Here is a 19466-nt window from a genome sequence, read left to right as displayed (position 1 = left end):
AGAAAGTGGGAAAAAAAAAAACCAAAAAATTTTTAGCCTGGCACAGTGGCTCATGCCTGTAATTCCAGCACTTTGGGGGGCTAAGGTGGGTGGATCACCTGAGGTTGGGAGTTCGAGACCAGACTGACCAACATGGAGAAACCCCATCTCTACTAAAAACACAAAATTAGCCGGGCATGGTGGCGCATGCCTGTAATCCCAGAACCGCTTGAACCCAGGAGACGGAGGTTATGGTGAGCTGAGATCGCGCCATTGCACTCCAGCCTGGGCAACAAGAGCAAAACTCTTTCACAAAAAAAAAAAAAAAAAAAACTTTTTAGCTGGAAATACCAAGACCTAATCATACACTACAATGTAATTTTTTTTTGCCTAAGTGCTATCTACGAACAAACACAAATCAGCAATGAGCTTTCAAAATGCAAGAAATAAAATTAAATTATGGTCCAGAAAACAGGTTATTATAGCATATAAACATTGCAATGAAAACTGGCAATTTCTCAGGCTCTCTCACTGCCTTAATCTTTGTTACATGTAGCTATAGAAAGAGCTGGTATTAATTTTCTAAGTAAAATAAAGCCAGATGTGTAATAAAAGTTTAAATTCATTCTTCACAGTCAATTCCCTTTCCCATCAAATTAACCAATTCTGAAATAAAATAGAACCAGAAAAATGTCATGCCTAAAACAACCCACTTCTTGTGTGTTAAATTACTGTGTTTTTGTGTACAGACAAAGTTGGGGTAAAGTTGGAGTATTCTTAATTTATAAACTGGTGGGTTGAGAAGGCAGTTTGGATTACTGATTGTTTTCCCCCTGAAGTCTGATTACTTTAGGGACCTACTATTACCTGAACTTGGCCAAAGAATTGCCCAAAAAAGAAGGATAGGAAAAAAACAAGTTTTTATTTGATCTCTTTTGTCTGAGTTCTCTCTTAGGTGTTCTACGTAAATTTATATCTCAGTGGTTTTCGAATTTTTCTGACAAACACATAAATTAAAAAGACAGAGTCCTTTAGAGATCTGTAAGATAACTATCCCCAAACTGTTCTTCCAAGGATGCCAAGAAGCTCCATAAAATTTGCCCCTTCTCAAATTTAACATTACACAGGAAATTTAACAATTCTTTAATAATCGTCTTTTTATTTTACAATCAATACCAAGAAAAACCTCAGCCTAACCTCATTTCAACTCAAAATTCAAAATCAAATAAGTCAATTCACATAATACCTTCTACTAACCAGAAATTTCAAAGAACAGTTTAATACTGTAGATGGAATTCAGGGGCTTAGATAACTGCTTACATTCTCGTTTTTGTACAGAAAACCATATATTCTTCTAAAACCTAGAGTAAAAACAAAAGTTAAAATTCAGGAATAACTCAGATTTCTACTTTAAAGAGTTGTTAACACAGTAACTTGAAAAAGACAAAAAAAAAAACTGATGAAAAAATTTAAACTCAGAGGGTATTCATTTTCAAAATTCAATTCTGTAGGTTTATCCTCAAAGTACCTAAAAAAACTTCTAACAAAATCTTTCCCTGGAGCTGGCAGATTCAGCTGACTGACTCACTATTATTATTAATGAATTCATTATTACCAATCTTAAGTGAGCCCTCTATACTACCCAGAAAATAATGTTTCAACCTTCTGCACTCTGTTTCTCTGGTCAGTTTGATTCCCTACATTCAGTAAATGGTATCTCATTCAGTAAATGAGCCACTGTGCCCGGCCTATGTATGGTTATTTTTTAATGGCTCCCCCTCTCACTATGCTGTACCTAAATGGTAGAGACCATGTATGTTTAGCAAAACAGTGTATCTCCCATGCCTAGAGCTCACAAATATTTGAATGCTAAATAAATTAAAAATCTTATCTATTCTAGGAGTTTCAACTGTCACTACTGTTTCAGATCTCTTAAGGATCCATATCTCTAGCCTGACCTCACTTCTGAACTCCAAACATATACTGTCAATACAGTTACATTATTCTACAATACCAATTAGCTTATATGTGATTGGTAAAGAGAGGAATGGTATCAATATAACATAGAAGTTGGGTTTGTACGTGATTTGTACATGGAGCTGTAACTATAGAATTATAACCGTCACAAGAAAAAAAACCCCTCAGTATGGAGTCCTTTCAGATCTAACGGAACTAAAAAGCATTTGCATCCAAGATTCCTGCTCAAGAAAGCATACTCAGCCCCAGACAGCTCTGTGCTGGTGTATTTCCTTTTGTCTCTACCTTAACAGCAGCCTCACTGACTCAGAGCTCCCTTTTTAACTGCCTGTGTCAATGCCCAACACAAGCCAGCATCTCAACTCTTTTGTGTATTTCTAATATCCCCTGCAGCAGCATCTAGCCATGCCAAACTGCCTGCCTACCCAAGTAATTTCCCAAGATATCAATTATTATTCTTCATAGTGTTCTCGTTACAAAATTGTTTAGATTTTGAGTAGTCTGTTCCAACCCTATTTCCCATAAGCCCTATATGATTAGTGTGCAATATGCAGAACATGAAGTTTCTCAGGAGCACAAATGTTTTATAGTAGATTCTCTCATAGTTCAAAAAACTCGAGTATTTCCTCAATCAACCTATACACCCCAAATCTAGGTTCCTTATCTCTACTGGTAACCCAGAATCAAATCATTGAAGTCACTCATGTCTCTTTCATCCTCTCTCTTCTACACTCAGTTATTCCACACATTCTCTAAATTTTCCTTATACATTATCTCTCACATCTTTTTCACTACCATCTACCATAACTGAAAGCTTCAGCACCTCTCATTAGGACAGCCTTCAAGGAGCTCAATCATCTTCAGGGTGAATTTAACAGCCTTCAAGGTGATCAGCACCTTCCAAGCTCACTTCATTCTAAACCAAACTCACTAAACAGCAAGGACTTTCTAAAAACACAAATCTGACTGTGCTATTTCTCTACTTTAAAACCTTCAACAGCATTCTACTGTGCATTCAAGGCTTCAAACCACTGCCCCACTTTATCTCACACTGAACCCTTCATTCACTTTATACTCTACAGAGGTAAACAGAGGTAAACCAAACAAACAGTCGAGCACAATGCCAGTAATGACAGATAGTCAATAAATATTAGTTATCACTGTCACAGATTACCTTGTATTAGAGTTAGAATGTCATCTGCCTACCCTTGATTTTAAGTATCTTAAGCTCCTTCTCTTCATATTTTTAGAGACAAAGGTCAAATCTTGGTTTTACCACTTACTAGCTGTAACCTTGACCAAGTTATTTAGCTTCCTGAGCCTCAATAACATTAGGATAATATCCATGTCATGGGGTTGCTGAAAAGACTAAATGAGATAGCATATGTAGAATGCCTAGCAGAAACATCAATAAATGTTCGCTTTCTTAAAAAGCGTTCACTTAAAAAATAAACACAAAACTAACTGCTTGCCTTCTTTCTCCCACAACTTGGCAGGTAGAGAGTAGCAGTCAAAGAAATTGGTTCCAGCCAGGCGTGGTGGATCATACCTATAATCCCAGCATGTTGGGAGGCTGAGGTGGGTGGTTCACCTGAGGTCAGGAGTTTGAGACCAGCCTGATCAACATGGTGAAACCCCGTCTCTACTAAAAACACAAAATTGGCAGGGCATGGTGGCACATGCCTGTAATCCCAGCTACTTGGGAGGCTGAGGCAGAAGAATCGCTTGAACCCAGGAGATGGAGGTTGCAGTGAGCCATGTTCGTGCCATTACACTCAAGCCTGGGCAACAAGAGCAAAACTCTGTTTCAAAAAACTAAAAAAAAGAAATTGGTTCAATTACACAATCTATCTTTAGCCTTCTGCACCTCAAAAAAAACAAAAAAACAAAAACAACAACAACAAAAAAGATAAATCCCTAATTCTAAATATTTAGGAGTATCTCTTTCTATATGACTAATTTTAAAATGTTATTGATACAGAACTGTACTTTACCAGATGGTTTATGCTGACACTAATGTGAATTGTTATTAAATTTACTGAAATTGAAAATTTGCCTACTCCATATGCAGAACTAGTAGTTATTTAGTTAGTTCTAACAGTTAACTATCACAACATACAAATACAAGTAAAAATAGAGAGCTTTCAATAGTTTATCATAATAAATTCCACAGAAAACAGGGCTACCAGCATACATACCTTAAAAAACCAGTAGAAGATTCTTTATTTTTTTTTTTTTGAGACGGAGTCTCGCTCTGTCGCCCAGGCTGGAGGGCAGTGGCATGATCTCAGCTCACTGCAACCTCCGCCTCCTGGGTTCAAGTGATTCTCCTGCCTCAGCCTCTCAAGTAGCTGGGACTACAGGCACCTGCCACCACGCCCAGCTAATTTTTGTATTTTTAGTAGAGACGGGGTTTCACCATATTGGCCAGGCTGCTCTCGAACTCCTGACCTTGTGATCCGCCTCCCTTGGCCTTCCAAAGTGCTGGGATTACAGGCGTGAGCCACCACACCCAGCAAAAAGATTCTTATACGTTCATTCAAAGGTCTGATTTAATTTATACCATAGGCTTTCATATTATGGCATTACACGATAGTCTTTAAAATGAGTAAAAACAGCTAGGTACAGTGGCTCACACCTGTAATCCCAGCCCTTTGGGAGGCCAATGTGGGAGTATCACTTGAGGCCAGGAGTTCAAGACCAGCCTGGGTAACATAGCAAGACCCTGGCTCTACCAAAAAAAACAAAAAAAAATTTAAAAACATTAGCCAGGTGGCCGGGTGCGGTGGCTCACGCCTGTAACCCCAGCACCTTGGGAGGCCGAGGAGGGTGGATCACGAGGTCAGGAGATCGAAACTATCTTGGCTAACACAGTGAAACCCCGTCTCTACTAAAAATACAAAAAATTAGCTGGGCGTGGTGGCAGGCACCTGTAGTCCCAGCTACTCGGGAGGCTGAGGCAGGAGAATAGCGTGAACACAGGAGGCAGAGCTTGCAGTGAGCCGAGATCGTGCCACTGCACTCCAGCCTGAGCGACAGAGTGAGACTCCATCTCAAAAAAAAAAAAAAAAAAAAAAAATTAGACAGACATGGTGGCCCATGCCTGTCGTCCTAGCTACTCAGGAGGCTGAGACAGCAGAATCACTTGAACCTACGAGTTTAAGGCTGCAATGAGCTATGATCCCACCAATGCATTCCAGCCTGGGCATGACAGTAAGAGCCTCGTCTCTAAAGTTTTTTAAAAAACAAAAACTAGGCTGGGCACGGTGGGTCACACCTGTAATCCCAGCACTTTGAAAAGCAAAAGTGGGTGGATCACGAGGTCAGGAGTTCAAGACCAGCCTGGCCAACATGGTGAAACCCCGTCTCTACTAAAAATACAAAAATTAGCTGGATGTGGTGACACACACCTGTAATCCCAGCTACTCAGGAGGCTGAGGCAGAAGAATCGCTTGAACCCAGGAGGTGGAGGTTGCGGTGAACCGAGATCGTGCCACTGCACTCCAGCCTGGGAGACAGAGCTAGACTCTATCTCAAAAACAAAAACAAAAAAAACTAACTAAAAAAACCCAAGTTAATCTTTTCTCAGTTTCCTTTGCCTGATTGTTTTTTCCTTTCTCCCACTGATTTTGCCTGATTGTTTTTCCTATTTCAATATGGTTAAAAAAAAAATTACAGAGGAGAAAAGAACAGTTTTTTCAATAAGCTGCTGGGACAACTGGACCAACAGCAAAAGAATAAAGCTGGACCCCCTACTTTACATCATATACAAAAATTAACTCAAAATGGATCAAAGTCTTAAATGTAAGAACTAAAACTATAAAACTCAGAATAACACATAGGCAGGGCAGGTAAAAAATAATAATAATAAAATAAATAAATAAAATTTAAAAATTAACACATAGGCATTCATCTCTGTGACCTTCAAAATGGTTTCTTAAATATGACACCAAAAGCACAACCAACCAAAGGAAAACAGATAAATTGGACTGCATCAAAATGAAAGGTTTTTGTGCTTCAAAGGATACCAAAAAGAAAGTAAAAGGACAAGCCACATAGTGGCAGCATAAATTCACAAATCATTATCTGATAAGGGTCTAATATGTAGAATGCATAAAGAACTCTTACAAACCAACAGTAAAAAGACAAACAGTCCAATTTAAAAATGGGCAAGGGATCTAGATGAATAGAGATTTCCCCAAGAAGATACACAAATGTCCAATAAGCAAATGAAAAGATGCTCAATATTATTAGGCATTAGGGAAATGCAAATCCAAATCACGATGAGACACCATTTCATCCCCACTAGAATGGCTATAATCAAAAAGACAGACAATAACAAGTTTTGCAAGTTCAGCAAGCATGTAAAGAAAGTGCAACACCTATACACTGTTGATAGGATGTAAAATGGTGCAACCACTTTAGAAAACATTCGGCAGTTCCTCACAAAGTTAAACACAGAGTTACCATATGACCAAGCAATTTCACTCCAAGAGAGGTGAAAACATATGTCCATGCAAAAATCTGTACACAGATATTCACAGCTGCACTATTCATAACAGACAAAAAGTGGAAACAACCCAGAAATTCGTCAACTGAGGACTATATTAACAAAGTGAGGTATATTCATTCAATGGAGTATTATTCAGCTATAAAAAGGAATGAAGTACTGATGTGTATGCTACAACATGGATGAACCTTGAAAACATGCTAAATGAAAAAACAAGACGCGAAAGGCCACATATTGAGTGATTTCATTTATATAAAATATCAAGGATGGGATAAAGACAGAAAATAGATTAGTTGTTGCCAGGGAGCAGGAGAAGTGACTGTTATTGGGTACAAGGTTTCTTTTGAGGGTGAGGAAAATGTTTGGGAATCAGATAGTACAGTTGTACAACTTTGGGAATATATTTAAAAACCACTGAACTATACACTTTAAAAGGGTGAATTTTATGGTACAGTTATAACTAAATTAAAAAATTAAAAAACAAAATAATAATAGAGGAATAAAAAAGCAGCACAACTAAGGAATGAAGCAGATGTTGCTTTTCTGACCCAACAGTTCTGTACACTTACTATGTTTCAGACCTATACTGGTTGATAGGAACCCAAAGATGAGTAAAACAAAGTTGCTATATTTTCTTCAGGGTCCTTCTCCTTAGCCTACAAATGTCTTATTTCTCAAGAGTGTGGCAGCTTTGAAAATGCAAAAACGGCAAGTATAAACCACAGACAACCCAAGAGAATACAGATATTTACATTATAAACCCCTCTCAATTACCTAGAAGGTGATTTTTTAGGTTTCACTAAATATGGGGGAGGGGAGACATATGTTTCTAGTATTAGATGTTAAATAACTCATTGTTCCCCAACGCTGACAATGTCATTTTCCAAGAATTATTATTTAAATAGCTTCAGTTCACTTATTTGAAAATTTTTATAGATGTTTTTGATACATCTTTCTTGATTATATCACTTTGAATGTATTGTTTTTCTCAGTGACTCCTGGATTCTCTATTTTTGACATTCAAAAAACCTCATGTTAAACACAAATATCCCAAAACAAAATGTGTTCTAACGCTGTATTACAATAGCTATATGAAAACTTTTTTTTTTTCAGTAAAAACAAGTAACAAGACAGTTCTCTAAACTCAGAAAGTGTTTGGGTTCTAATAAAATTTTCATAAATCAGGGAAGATCTGATTTCCTGATGGCTGCATTTCTATAAAAGAATAGCTACCAAAAATCAAAGTAATGTTTAGACAGAAAATTAGGCTGAATAGTACTTTAAACATTGCAACAAAAAAGGCACGTTCTACTTAATCCAGGATATTAAATATTTTTGATTAATACTTTATACTAAATTCCCAAAAGGCAAAACTAAAATCTACATTATCATTACCTTATCTTTGGCCTCAGGCAGTGTGATTTCTCTAGGTTCTAAAAATGGAATTTCTCGAAAAGGTGGAACACATCTGACTATATCTGGTACATAATGTGTATGAAACAATGGTGGCATTGAGTATCTTCGTTCACCTGATAAAGGCACAATCTGGTTAACTACAGTTGGCTCTTGGTGGGGTGAATGGAAACGTTGCCGTTTACCGTCAAGAGGAAGGTTTTTTTCATCGCTTAATCTCCTGAAAATAAGCAATATACCTTAGTAATTAAAGATACAACTTTTTGATAACAAATAAAAAGCAATTAAATATATACAAATATCATAAGAGATAATGACAATATTATGATTCTTTCAATAAGGTCACTTTATTAGCTTTATATGGATCTTAAAAATATTCATGTTCAGCACAAGAAATGCCTCTCAACACCTTAAAAAAAAATAGTAATAATGCAGATAGAAAAAACTACATGTATATATTGAGGTTAGTCTCCTGTATTTGAACTACCCCAATGTTTCATTTCAGTAGTTCAAACTTTGTAGGAAAAGTTCTATTTATAGAATTACTAAGAAGATCCAAACTATAACATAAGGAAGATACGACTAAGTGAGCTGAGTGCTAGTTATAAAAAAGGGCTCTTTGAATACACCCATGTTCTGACTCATCAGCAGGAAAGACCAGATTAAGAGACACTTTTCAATAAAGCTATAGTGACACTGGACAATGAAGAAATTCAAAAATGAGCTGCAACTCAGATAATAGTATTTTATTAATATTAAATTTCTAGGGAATAATCAATGTATTTTGCTTATATAGAAGAAAAGCCTTGTTTTGTAGGTGACATGTTTTCAGGTAAAATGGTGTCAACAACTTTCTTTTATATGGTTCAGGAAAAAAAGCAAGTGGGCAAAAAGAAAAAGAGAAAGAAATCAAATGTAAAACTTTTAACTCATGAATCTAGGCAAAAGGCATACAGATATTCACTATATCATTCTTTAAATTTTTCTGGAGGTTTAAGTATTTGCAAAATAAAAAGGGAAAAATCATTAGAGTAAATATTTGTTGGGAAAAAAGACATTTACTTCATCGATACATTAAGTTGTTCATGTAGGTAATACTTTATGCCACAGAAAATGGCCCAATTCCTTTTAAGCCTGAAAATTCTATGGGTCATAGAAGGTTTTTTTTTTTTCTGAGACGGAGTCTTGCTCTGTTGCCAGGCTAGAGTGCAGTGGCACGGTCTCAGCTCACCACAACCTCTGCCTCCGGGGTTCCAGCTATTCTCCTGCCTCAGCCTCCTGAGCAGCTGGGACTACAGGAGCCTGCCACCATGCCCAGCTAATTTTTGTGTTTTTAGTCAAGATGGGGTTTCACCATGTTGGCCAGGCTGGTCTCGAACTCCTGACCTCAAATGACCCGCTCACCTCAGCCTCCCAATGTGCTGGGATTACAGGCATGAGACACTGCACCCGGCCCATAGAAGGTTTTTTAACACTCCTTTGGGATTATGTCAATTCCTCTCTCCTTGACAGATCTGCAAAATAAGTGGAACCTCTACTCACAGGTAAAGTATACAGTGCTAAATGCATAAAAGTATATTTAATATTTTTAAACATAAAAGTATTTTAGAGCTATATATGCTGAGTATCTTCTAATGAGAATGCCAAATTTTAATTTTTAAAAAATGTTTAACTACAAATTAATGGAGTTTTTTGTTTTTGTTTTTGTTTTTGAGATGGAGTCTCACTCTGTTGCCCAGGCTGGAGTGCAGTGGGGGGATCTCGGCTTACTGCAAGCTCCACCTCCCGGGTTCATGCCATTCTCCTGCCTCAGCCTCCTGAGTAGCTGGGATTACAGGTACATGCCACCATGCCCGGCTAATTTTTTGTATTTTTAGTAGAGATGGGGTTTCACTGTGTTAGCCAGAATGGTCTCGATCTCCTGACCTTGTGATCTGCCCGCCTCGGCCTCCCAAAGTGCTGGGATTACAGGTGTGAGCCACCGCGCCCGGCCTAATGGAGCTTATTTTCATTCTTAATTCACAAATTGGCTATAAAGGCAATTTCTAAAAAATAAAATCTGAATAAAGTCAATACTATTAGAATTATTATAAAACTTTTCTCAACGACAATTTTGAAGAACAACCTGTAGTGCTTATAAGCATATGACTCAGAGACATACAACATTTCAAATCCCAGCTATGTCACTTCTGAGTAACTAGTTACTTAACCTTTGTGTGAGTCAGCTTTCTCCTCAACAGGCAAGGGACAATAGTATCTACCTCAGTGTTACGTCATTTAATCAAACCATTAATTGTAAAGGCTTAGAATAATGATTACTACATAATAAGCAATAATTCCTAGCTAGTGTTATTATTTTTTTTTACAGCACCTTGTTCACTGATAGTGTTTTTTTTAATGGGACATAAAGGTTATAAAAGGTTTATATAGGTTTTTAAGTAACAGTGGTGTCTTTTAAATATTGCCAAATGTTATTTTAGTAACTACCTCTCAAGTTCTATTTTTTAATAAATGAATTACTTTTAATCAAAGATTAAAATTAATTGACTCCTGACTTGACTATAGGAAGTTTTATGTCACACAGAAATTTTCACTACAATATTTGTTATCATGGAAACTTACCTGTGTAAGATGTAGATAAATCAAAAGAAAAACATAAAGTTTACTAGAAAGAAAATGTTATAATTGTGTCCCCCTAGAAATTCCAATGTTGAAGTCCTAAACCCCAGTAGCTCAGAATGTGACTGTATTATTTGGAGACAGGACCTCCTAAAAGTTACTTAAGTTAAAGTGGGGTCTTTATGATGAACCTTAATCCAATATAACTGGTGTCCTTAGAAGAAGAGATAAGGACACAGAAAACACAGGGAAACGGCCACATTAAGACACAGTGACAAAGCAGCCATCTACAAGGAAAGAAAAGAAGCCTCAGAAGAAACCAACCCTGCCAACACCTTGATCTAGCCTCCAGAATTGTAAGAAAATAAATTTCTGTTGTGTAAGCCACCCAATGTGTGGTACGTTGTTATGGCAACCCTACCCTAGCAAATGAATACAGAAGGCCATCTCATTTAGTTAAAAAATCTCAATTAAAAAGTGGTTTTCTGAGGAAACAGCTTTATTCTAGAAAAAGAAAACCTGGGATATAGAAAAGGGGAGATCTGATGTAGGGCAGAAATAAACATACAATAAAGCAGGAAAAAATCAACAAAAGAACCCCTAAAATTTTTAAACGCATAAAAATGTTAAAATTCCACGACTGATCTGATCGTACAGGTCCCAGAAAACAAAACATAGGGCATAGGGTCCATACAATATTAATTCAAGATACGCTGTTACAGAGTTCTCAGAAATGCAAAAATTCTTTTAAAATAATTAAGAAGTACTTACTTCCTTCCTCGAAATAATGGGGAAGCTGAGGTCTGTATTGGACTGACATTTCCATATGTCAGCTGCTGTAATGACACAGCTCTAGACAAGCTATCAAAATCAAAGAAAAGAACAGTAATTTACACATATTTTTTCTTTAAAAACAAAACCAATCTCTGAAAAAAAATTAAATACATCCCTATCAAAAAAAAATGTGACGACATATTCTCCACATTCAAAAGTTTAATACAAAAAGGGTTTATGTCAAATAGAAAATGAAATTTACCAACAACATGGGCCAAAATATCACCATACTCACTCTGCATTCTGAAAGTTGAATTGTGCATCTATAAGCTGCTGGTGTGAATAAACAGTAGGTGACAGGGTAAAGAAGTTATTATGTTGTTGATGATTTGGAGTGAAGGGTGGGCGACCCAAAATTGAGTTTGGGAACATGCTCTTGTTCACTGGAAGTGAGCATGTATTCTTCTACCTAGGATAATTTAAAAGGACAATATTAAATTATCATAGCTTAAAGATACTAAACACTTTGATAACTATTATCCACTAACTTAAAATAATTAGTTATCAAGTTACAAATTTTATTTGCAAAGTTAACTAGGTCTCTTAAGTGCCACTGTAGGTAACAAAAGAAAACTAATAATAAATTCTAAATCTAAGATTAACATAATTCAAACAGCAAGATATATACACATTTCTAATTTTCTGATGAATTTACCCTAATACATTTACCCTCATATCAACAAATCTTTTAGAAATCAAGTTATCACCTGACATTAATAAAATTCCACAGATTATTACATTTATTCTCAAACTAATTTATACAAAGGTATAAACCACATGACATCCTGATTCCTAGAATTTGGATCTTACAGTCTGATCAAATAAGGAATGGATTTTATATTGTCTTAACAATTTATAAGATTCTGAGATTCCCCTCAAAGTCTACATAATTTATATAAAAGACTTCCAATAAAAGAGGGCTATGTTCCATAGGAATAGGGAAAAATTATACAGAGCAATCAGAATCCTTCAGTGATCCAGGGAGGAGAGTAGATATTTATTCTTTGCAATGACCGATATATCAAGGCTGTAGTCTTGCAAGGGATAGGATAAGGTAATAAACTGAAAATGAGGATCAGGTAAAGTCTACAAAGAAAAATAGGACTCCTCAGCCCACTTTCTCAAAGCAAGCAATTAGAAAACTCTTCTATGAAAAAACAAAATGAGAGAGAAACTATGTAACATAGTAACAAAAGGACATAATAATATTTGGCAGTCCATCAAGAAAATGTCAAGGTAGCTAACTAATCAACTTAATGTGAAGCCTACTAGTTGACAGGCCCTACCCACACACTTTTAGAGTTTCTAATTAGACTCCTGATATTCTCACTTAAAATAGGCATCCATGGATCACCAGAAGAAAAATAAAACCTGGGAATAAACAGAAACAATGTCAGGAACAAATAAACACTCAAAAAGAAATACCTCAGATTAATGAAAAGACATGCATATATAAAACAAGAATATGCTATTTAAAAAGATAGGGGCCGGATGCGGTGGCTCACACCTAGAATCCCAGCACTCTGGGAGGCCACGGTGGGAAGACTACTTGAGCGCAGGAGTTCAAGACTAGCCTGGGCAACAAAGTGAGACCCTGTCTCTACAAAAAAAAAATCAAAAAAATTAGCCAGGCACAGTAGTGTGTGCCTATGGTCCCAGCTACACAGGAGGCTGAGGTGGGAAGATTGCTTGAGTCCAGGAGGTCAAGGCTGTAGTGAACCATGTTCATACCACTGCACTCCAGCCTAGGACACAAGGCAAGACCTTATGTCAAAAAAAAAAATAAAAAGGCTCTGGGAAATTATAAAATTGAAAGCAGAACTACCCAGCAGAAAGTTAAAAGATAACCTTGAGAAAATGTATTAGAAAGAACGAAAAGGAAAAGGTGGTAGGGGCAGGAAGGAGGCAAGACAACAGAAGAGAAAACAAAAAAGTATTAAACTATGTGATCTAACATTGTAACAGAAGGTCCAGGAAGAACAGAAAAAATACAGGACATTACCTAATAAATAAAACAAAAAAATGCCAGAGACTGAAAGACACCAATCCCCAGATTGAAATGATCTAAAGGGTACAAAGCACAGTAAAAAAGTTACATGTCAAGGTATATTATATTGAAGTTTCAGAATATCACACAAAAAAAGGAAGTTTATAAAATATTCAACAGGGGAAAATGTTACAAACAAAGGTTAAGAAATCAAAATGGCTTTGGATTTCTCAATAGCACAGGACATGGACTCATGACTTCAAATCTCTGACGGAAATGCTCTCAGGCTATAATTCTATACCTAGCTGTACTATCAATGCAAGGGCAACTAGAAACATTCTTAGACATGTAAGTTATCAAAAAAGAAAAAGAAAACCTGGAATCTAGAAAAAGGGAGATCTGATGTAGGGCAGAAACAAAGTAAATTACCCGAGATGACAGTGATGGGAAGCTAACAGTTCAAATTAGAATAGGAGGATGCAGGGCTTCAAGAAGATAGCCAAGAAAAGAAAAATCAGCTGGTAGATTACCTGATGTATTTGACCATAGAGATAAGTTCTGTTAACAGAGTAGAAATAATTTTAGAAATACAGAAATGTAGCTAGTTAAAAATAAATTACCAAAAAAAAAACACTCAACAGGTAATATAAAAAAGGCAATATAATCAGTTACCTGATTCTTACGAAGATTGAATATACTGATTTTTTAAAAACTGAGTTACTATATAAAATTTATTATATATTATTTATTTATATATGACTATATTGTACATTTGTGTTTATATATCACAAGTTTTATATGGAGGATGACAGAGGGTACAAAAAGTGCTAAATTCTCATTTTCAGTAAATATAAATCAAAAGAATGAACTATATAAGCTTTATTCTTTTTTCTTTTTTTCCAACAACAGAGAAAAATAAAACTAGGTAGCCAGAAGAATTGAAGTAGCTGCCTCTGGGGATTGTGACTAGGAGGGCTGGAAAAACTATGAGAGACAATAGGAGAGAAAAAGAAAAATCTGGGAAGAAATTAATAAATCCCTCACAAACATTGTTCCTTGTTTTTTCAATTCCATAAGATTAAAATTCCCTAGGTTGGCCACCGATAACAAGGCTCACCAGTCCAGGGTTCATAATAGATTGTGGACAAAATTCTATGAACCATCATCAGACCTCATCCCAAATGTCTGACTCTAATTTGAACCAGAGACAAGGTTAACCTCCAGAAAATAAGAGTCTGTCAACTTTCTTTAGCAGACCCTTATGTCTTTTTACAAGAGATTTTAAAAAAAGAAATTAATCCTATCATATTTCCTCACCTGTACACCCTAGTTTCTTCAGAGGAAATGGACAAATATCTTGAACTAAGTAGCATTGCAGGGAATCCCCTAGTAAAAATACACACAATAATCCTGGGCTGGGCAGTTGCTCATGCCTGTAATCCTTTGGGAGGCTGAGGCAGGCAGATTGTTTGAGCCTAGGAGTTAGAGACCAGCCTGGGCAACACGGTAAAACCCCATCTCTACAACAAATACAAAAATTAGGCTGCACGCCTATAATCCCAGCACTTTGGGAGGCCGAAGCAGATGCATCACCTAAGGTCAGGAGTTCACGACCAGCCTGACTAACATGGTGAAATCCCTACTAAATACAAAAAAATCAGCCAGGTGTGGTAGCACATGCCTGTAATCCCAGCTACTTGGGAGGCTGAGACAGGAGAATCGCTTGTACCTGGGAGGCGGAGGTTGCAGTGAGCCAAGATCACGCAATTGCACTCCAGCCTTGGCAACAAGAGCCAAACTCTGTCTCAAAAAAAAAAAAAAAAAAAAAAAAAATTAGGCCAGGCGCAACGGCTCATGCCTATAATCCCAACACTTTGGGAGGCCGAGGTGGGCAGATCACCCGAGGTCAGGAGTTCGAGACCAGCCTGGCCAACATGGCAAAATCCCGTCTCTACTAAAAATACAAAATTAGCTAGCGTGGCGCTGGGCACCTGTAATCCCAGCTACTTGGGAGGCTGAGGCAGGGGAATTGCTTGAACCCGGCAGGCAGAGGTTACAGTGAGTGGAGATTGCACCACTGCACTCCAGCCTGGGCGAAAGAAAGAGACTTCGTCTCAAAAAAAAAAAAAAAACAACACAACAAAAATTAGCCAGGTGTGGTGGTCTGCATCTGAAGTCCCAGCTACTCTGGAGGCTGGGGTGGGAGGATCACTTGAGCCAGGGAGATGGAGGTTGGAGTGAGCCGAGGAGACTGTGTCACTGCACTCCAGCCTGGTCAACAGAGCAAGACCCTGTCTCAAAAACAAAAAAAAAGAAAAAAGAAAAATCTTGGATTGCCAGATTCAAGACTGGCAACGAACACTTTTCACCCTTTGCTCAGGCTCACGGTCCTTCTTGGCCTTTTTTACTCTGGTTCCCTAATCTAATTTCCCATAAAACACAGGATCCTACTTCATAGGATTTATGAGAAAATGATATTAAATACAATTCACTGTAACAAATTTTGCTTGATAGTTCATTTTGTTGGAATAGGCACTACAAATCTAGTGAATGGAAAAAATACGTATTCAGAAAAACTAGAATTAAAATCTTGTACTTTCAGGCTTATTTAAATCAGTTCATAGCAAAAAGCCTAGACACTTTTGTTTATACCTATAAAAAATATGCTGTTTTTCCTCTATAACTGAATAAGGTCCATGTATATTAAGATTTGAAGATCCAAAATGACATTAAGAGCCCAGGCCTCACCTTGTTTCCATCCCTTACACAGCCAAATCCAAACTAAGAATAAGTCTAAAGATGACTTGTGGCTCAGAACTACTCTACCAAGTTAATGACCAAATTATCCTCAGCTTAAAAACTTAGAATGAGTCCACAGCCAGATGTTTAGTCTAGGGCAGAAATCTAGTTTAGCCTATCCCAAATTCCCAGAAATATATCAAGCTCTGGAGCCCCTGCAAAACAAAGGATCTGTCAGCCTCTCCTCAGTATGAATTTTGGCCCTCAAGTCAGGCTCTTAAAGAAGATAGGCTTCAAGTAGCGGAAAATCATTCCGAGGCATTCATTCTATGTTCACCAATATAGGTATTCTGAAAGACATCTAGAGTTAAGGAAGTAAATGAAACGCCCATGAATTTCTATGCCTTTTTCTAATACATTTCACAGATTTTGATGAAAATAAAAATGACATCAAAACAATTATCATAAACAACATAATCATTTTTTAAACAGAACGTAGTTTCACAAAATAAAATACAGTAAAACTATTACTGTAACAAATAAGGGGATCTCCACAAAATTTTAAATCATTTTTTTCATACTCTGAATGAAAGTTTCTTCAGTAAGTAGAGATTAGTTACATAAAACATTACTCCACATTAACTATGGTCTTCTACCATCTCCTATGTGACAAATTTTATGATAGATACATAAAATCCAGATATTGGCAATATCCAATTTTCCTTACCTTAAAAGTTATCAGTTCCACAATCTGTACTTGACCGTAAAAGAGTATACTGGTACTTTCCTTACGGAGAAAACCTTAAAGACAGTTTCCTAAGGTGGACCCAATTGGAAATTACACAGGTTTACATGAGACAAGGCAGTAAAAAAGTAGATTAATTCGGCCGTGCACAGTAGCTCACACCTGTCATCCCAGCACTTTGGGAGGCCGAGGCGGACGGATCACCTGAGGTCAGGAGTTGGAGACCACCCTGGCCAACACGGTGAAACCCTGTCTCTACTAAAAATACAAAAATTAGCTGCACGTAGTGGCACGTGCCTGTAATCCCAGCTACTCGGCAGGCTGAGGCAGGAGATCGCTTGAACCCAGGAGGCAGAGGCTGCAGTGAGCCAAGATCGTGCCATTGCACTCCAGCCTGGGTGACAAGAGCAAGACACCGTCTTGCAAAAAAAAAAAAAAAAAAAATTAATTCCTAGTAATTTCTAGTGATAAAGTATTTGGTCCTGGAATTTGCAACCTGGAATTTCTGTCCTCAACTTGACCTCTCCTCCAACAAATTAGAGAACACTCAAGGTTATATATAATTCCTTCATCAGGATTCCTTAGAAAGCAGAATATACCTAGTATGAAAACCAAAACTGTACTGGCTAAACCAAGATACTGTCCATTTTGTCCAAATACCTTTGATATCTCAAACCCACTTCTTTTCTCCACAATACGAAAAATTCAATTCCTAAAGCCTGCCAACCCACTGTGAAAACCACTTCCAGGTTTTGAACAGGATATTCCTTTTGGTTAAGAATTAAATTACACCCGTGTTCCAAAAAATAATCTAGTCCCATGGCTCCAAATGGGTATTTCTTAAACAACTCATAAATGGCCTGTTTCACATGGAACCTGCCACAGGACATTTCCAGAACACACATAATTAGGGCTATTCACACCAACAAAGTAACGTCACTATTACTGGCTATTAATCAGTATAAATTAATATAGCCTTATGGATGTTAATCAGTACGTATTAGAAGCCTGGTGGTACTGAACCATACAATATGAAGACATTTACAAAAGTTACTATGTTACCTGTAATATAAAAACACAGATTTAGTGATCAGTTACAATCTTTCTTCACAAAATCATACACTGCACATGTGTTATTTAGCTTGTGTTTTACAGTTTCCCTGTTTCTTCTCTGTTCACCCTAATGAAAAATATCTGCTACTTTAAACAAAGAGTTGAAAGAGATAAGACAAGTAATTTATAGAATCCGTAAGTTTTGAGACATATAAGCCTTTCGTGTTCTCACCTTGAGACGAAGAGTCTTTCTACAAAGGCTGAACAAGAAAAGAAACGTATACAACAGTCGTAACCTGTGCATTTTCCTATAAAGTGAAAAGCTGAGGCAATTTCATGCCATTTAATTAAGCCTTAAAAGATAAATGCCTTTTAAATTTTTTAACTAATCCAGCTACTTACCTTAGTTCTTCACCACCCTTTGAAACACCATGCAGGAGTCCCAAGACTATCTTCCTCTTTTGGTCCTGGAGTGGTGCACGAGGCAGTACACGAGGAAGAGAAAACGAGTAAGCAAAGTAAGCGGTCCTAAGATTCTTCAAAACGTACAGCAGCCCAGATGCCGCCCATAAATTTGGAATAACCAAGAGATACTGCCGGAACCTCCCACGCAAAACAAAACGCTACCGTTTCGGAAAAGTTTCCCGTGCCCCGCCCCCGACCTGGGCCTACACCGCTGCGTTCCTCTCCGAAACCCCCTAAACTCACAAGTGTCCTCCGGGAAGGGCTAAGCAGGGTCTACCCGCACTGCCCGCTCAGAAGTTCCAAGGCCCGAGCGGGGACGGCTGGGCGTACTCCGTCGTAGCTTTCTCCCGAACCAAAGGAGGTAGTGGTGGCCCGTGCGACAGCTAGGCCCAGCTCCGGCTCCGGCTGCTAACCCCTCGCAGGGCTGCCAGGGGAGGAGCAACACAAGAAAAGGTAGGGGCTGCAAGGATATAGAAGGTTGGGGGCGGTGGCAAAAAGCGGAAGAGCAAAAAGTCGCCGAAAAAGCGGCGTAGAAAACCCTGTCAAAGACACCCGGAAGATCGACGTGACCCCGGATAAGAATAGGCAGCGAGGAGCGAGAGGTCACACTTCCGGTGGCCGCGTCCCTCCCACCCCTCCGCCTATGAGCGCTTTGCTTGAATGCGCAGGCGCAAGACAGCCGGATTTGGAAGGAGTTAGTTTCTAAACTGCTGCCAGCGCCAGTTGGGAAAGGGTTAGGACTGCGCTAAGAGGAGTGGAGCAGGCAGTCGCCGGAGGGCCACCTCTGGGCCCCTTGCGTGAACTCACGTGCAGCCGTTCTAGCTGTAACAAATGTTTTCTGTGGGTCCTTCGTGTGTTGGCCGAGTGACTTGTCCCCAGAGAAGCCTTTCTTTAACCAGTGTTCCCCTATCTTCTCCCCCGGAGCAACATTAAACTTTATCTGTTCTTTTGCCCCTCCAGTAACCTGAGAGCTTCTTTGGAAGGAAAATGCTTTCTTTGGCCGGATGCGGTGGCTCACGCCTGTAATGCTAGCACTTTGGGAGGCCGAAGCGGGCGGATCACGAGGTCAGGAGTTCGAGACCAGCGTGGCCAACATGGTGAAACCCCATCTTTACTAAAAATACAAAAATTAGCCGAGCTTGGTG

The 19466-nt window shown here is 38.1% G+C and overlaps 1 protein-coding gene across 8 annotated transcripts in view; it reads right to left on the bottom strand.

Moving 5' to 3' along the window:
- Positions 1-18898, bottom strand: part of TENT2 (terminal nucleotidyltransferase 2) — a 73168-nt gene extending 54270 nt beyond the window's left edge. For 6 of the 8 annotated variants that reach the window (XM_030800588.1, XM_030800559.1, XM_030800575.1 and 3 more), the window contains exons 1-5: positions 18565-18881; positions 18259-18323; positions 11568-11741; positions 11270-11359; positions 7862-8099 (exon numbers count right to left, since the gene is read on the bottom strand). Coding sequence is in view for 7 of the 8 variants with exons in the window: in XM_030800559.1 (XP_030656419.1) it covers positions 7862-8099; positions 11270-11359; positions 11568-11704 (465 nt within the window). In the remaining variant the exon portion in view is untranslated. Of the gene's footprint in view, positions 1-7861; positions 8100-11269; positions 11360-11567; positions 11742-18258 lie in introns of all 8 variants that reach the window. The other 2 variants (XM_012505509.2, XM_030800560.1) reach the window with 2 other exon arrangements.
- Positions 18899-19466: the final 568 nt, after the last annotated feature.

The sequence above is a fragment of the Nomascus leucogenys genome, chromosome 2 (assembly GCF_006542625.1).
Source record: "Nomascus leucogenys isolate Asia chromosome 2, Asia_NLE_v1, whole genome shotgun sequence".
Lineage (NCBI taxonomy): Eukaryota > Metazoa > Chordata > Mammalia > Primates > Hylobatidae > Nomascus > Nomascus leucogenys.
Note: the sequence above shows the minus strand (reverse complement) of the source record. Positions and strands in the feature narration are given on the sequence as shown.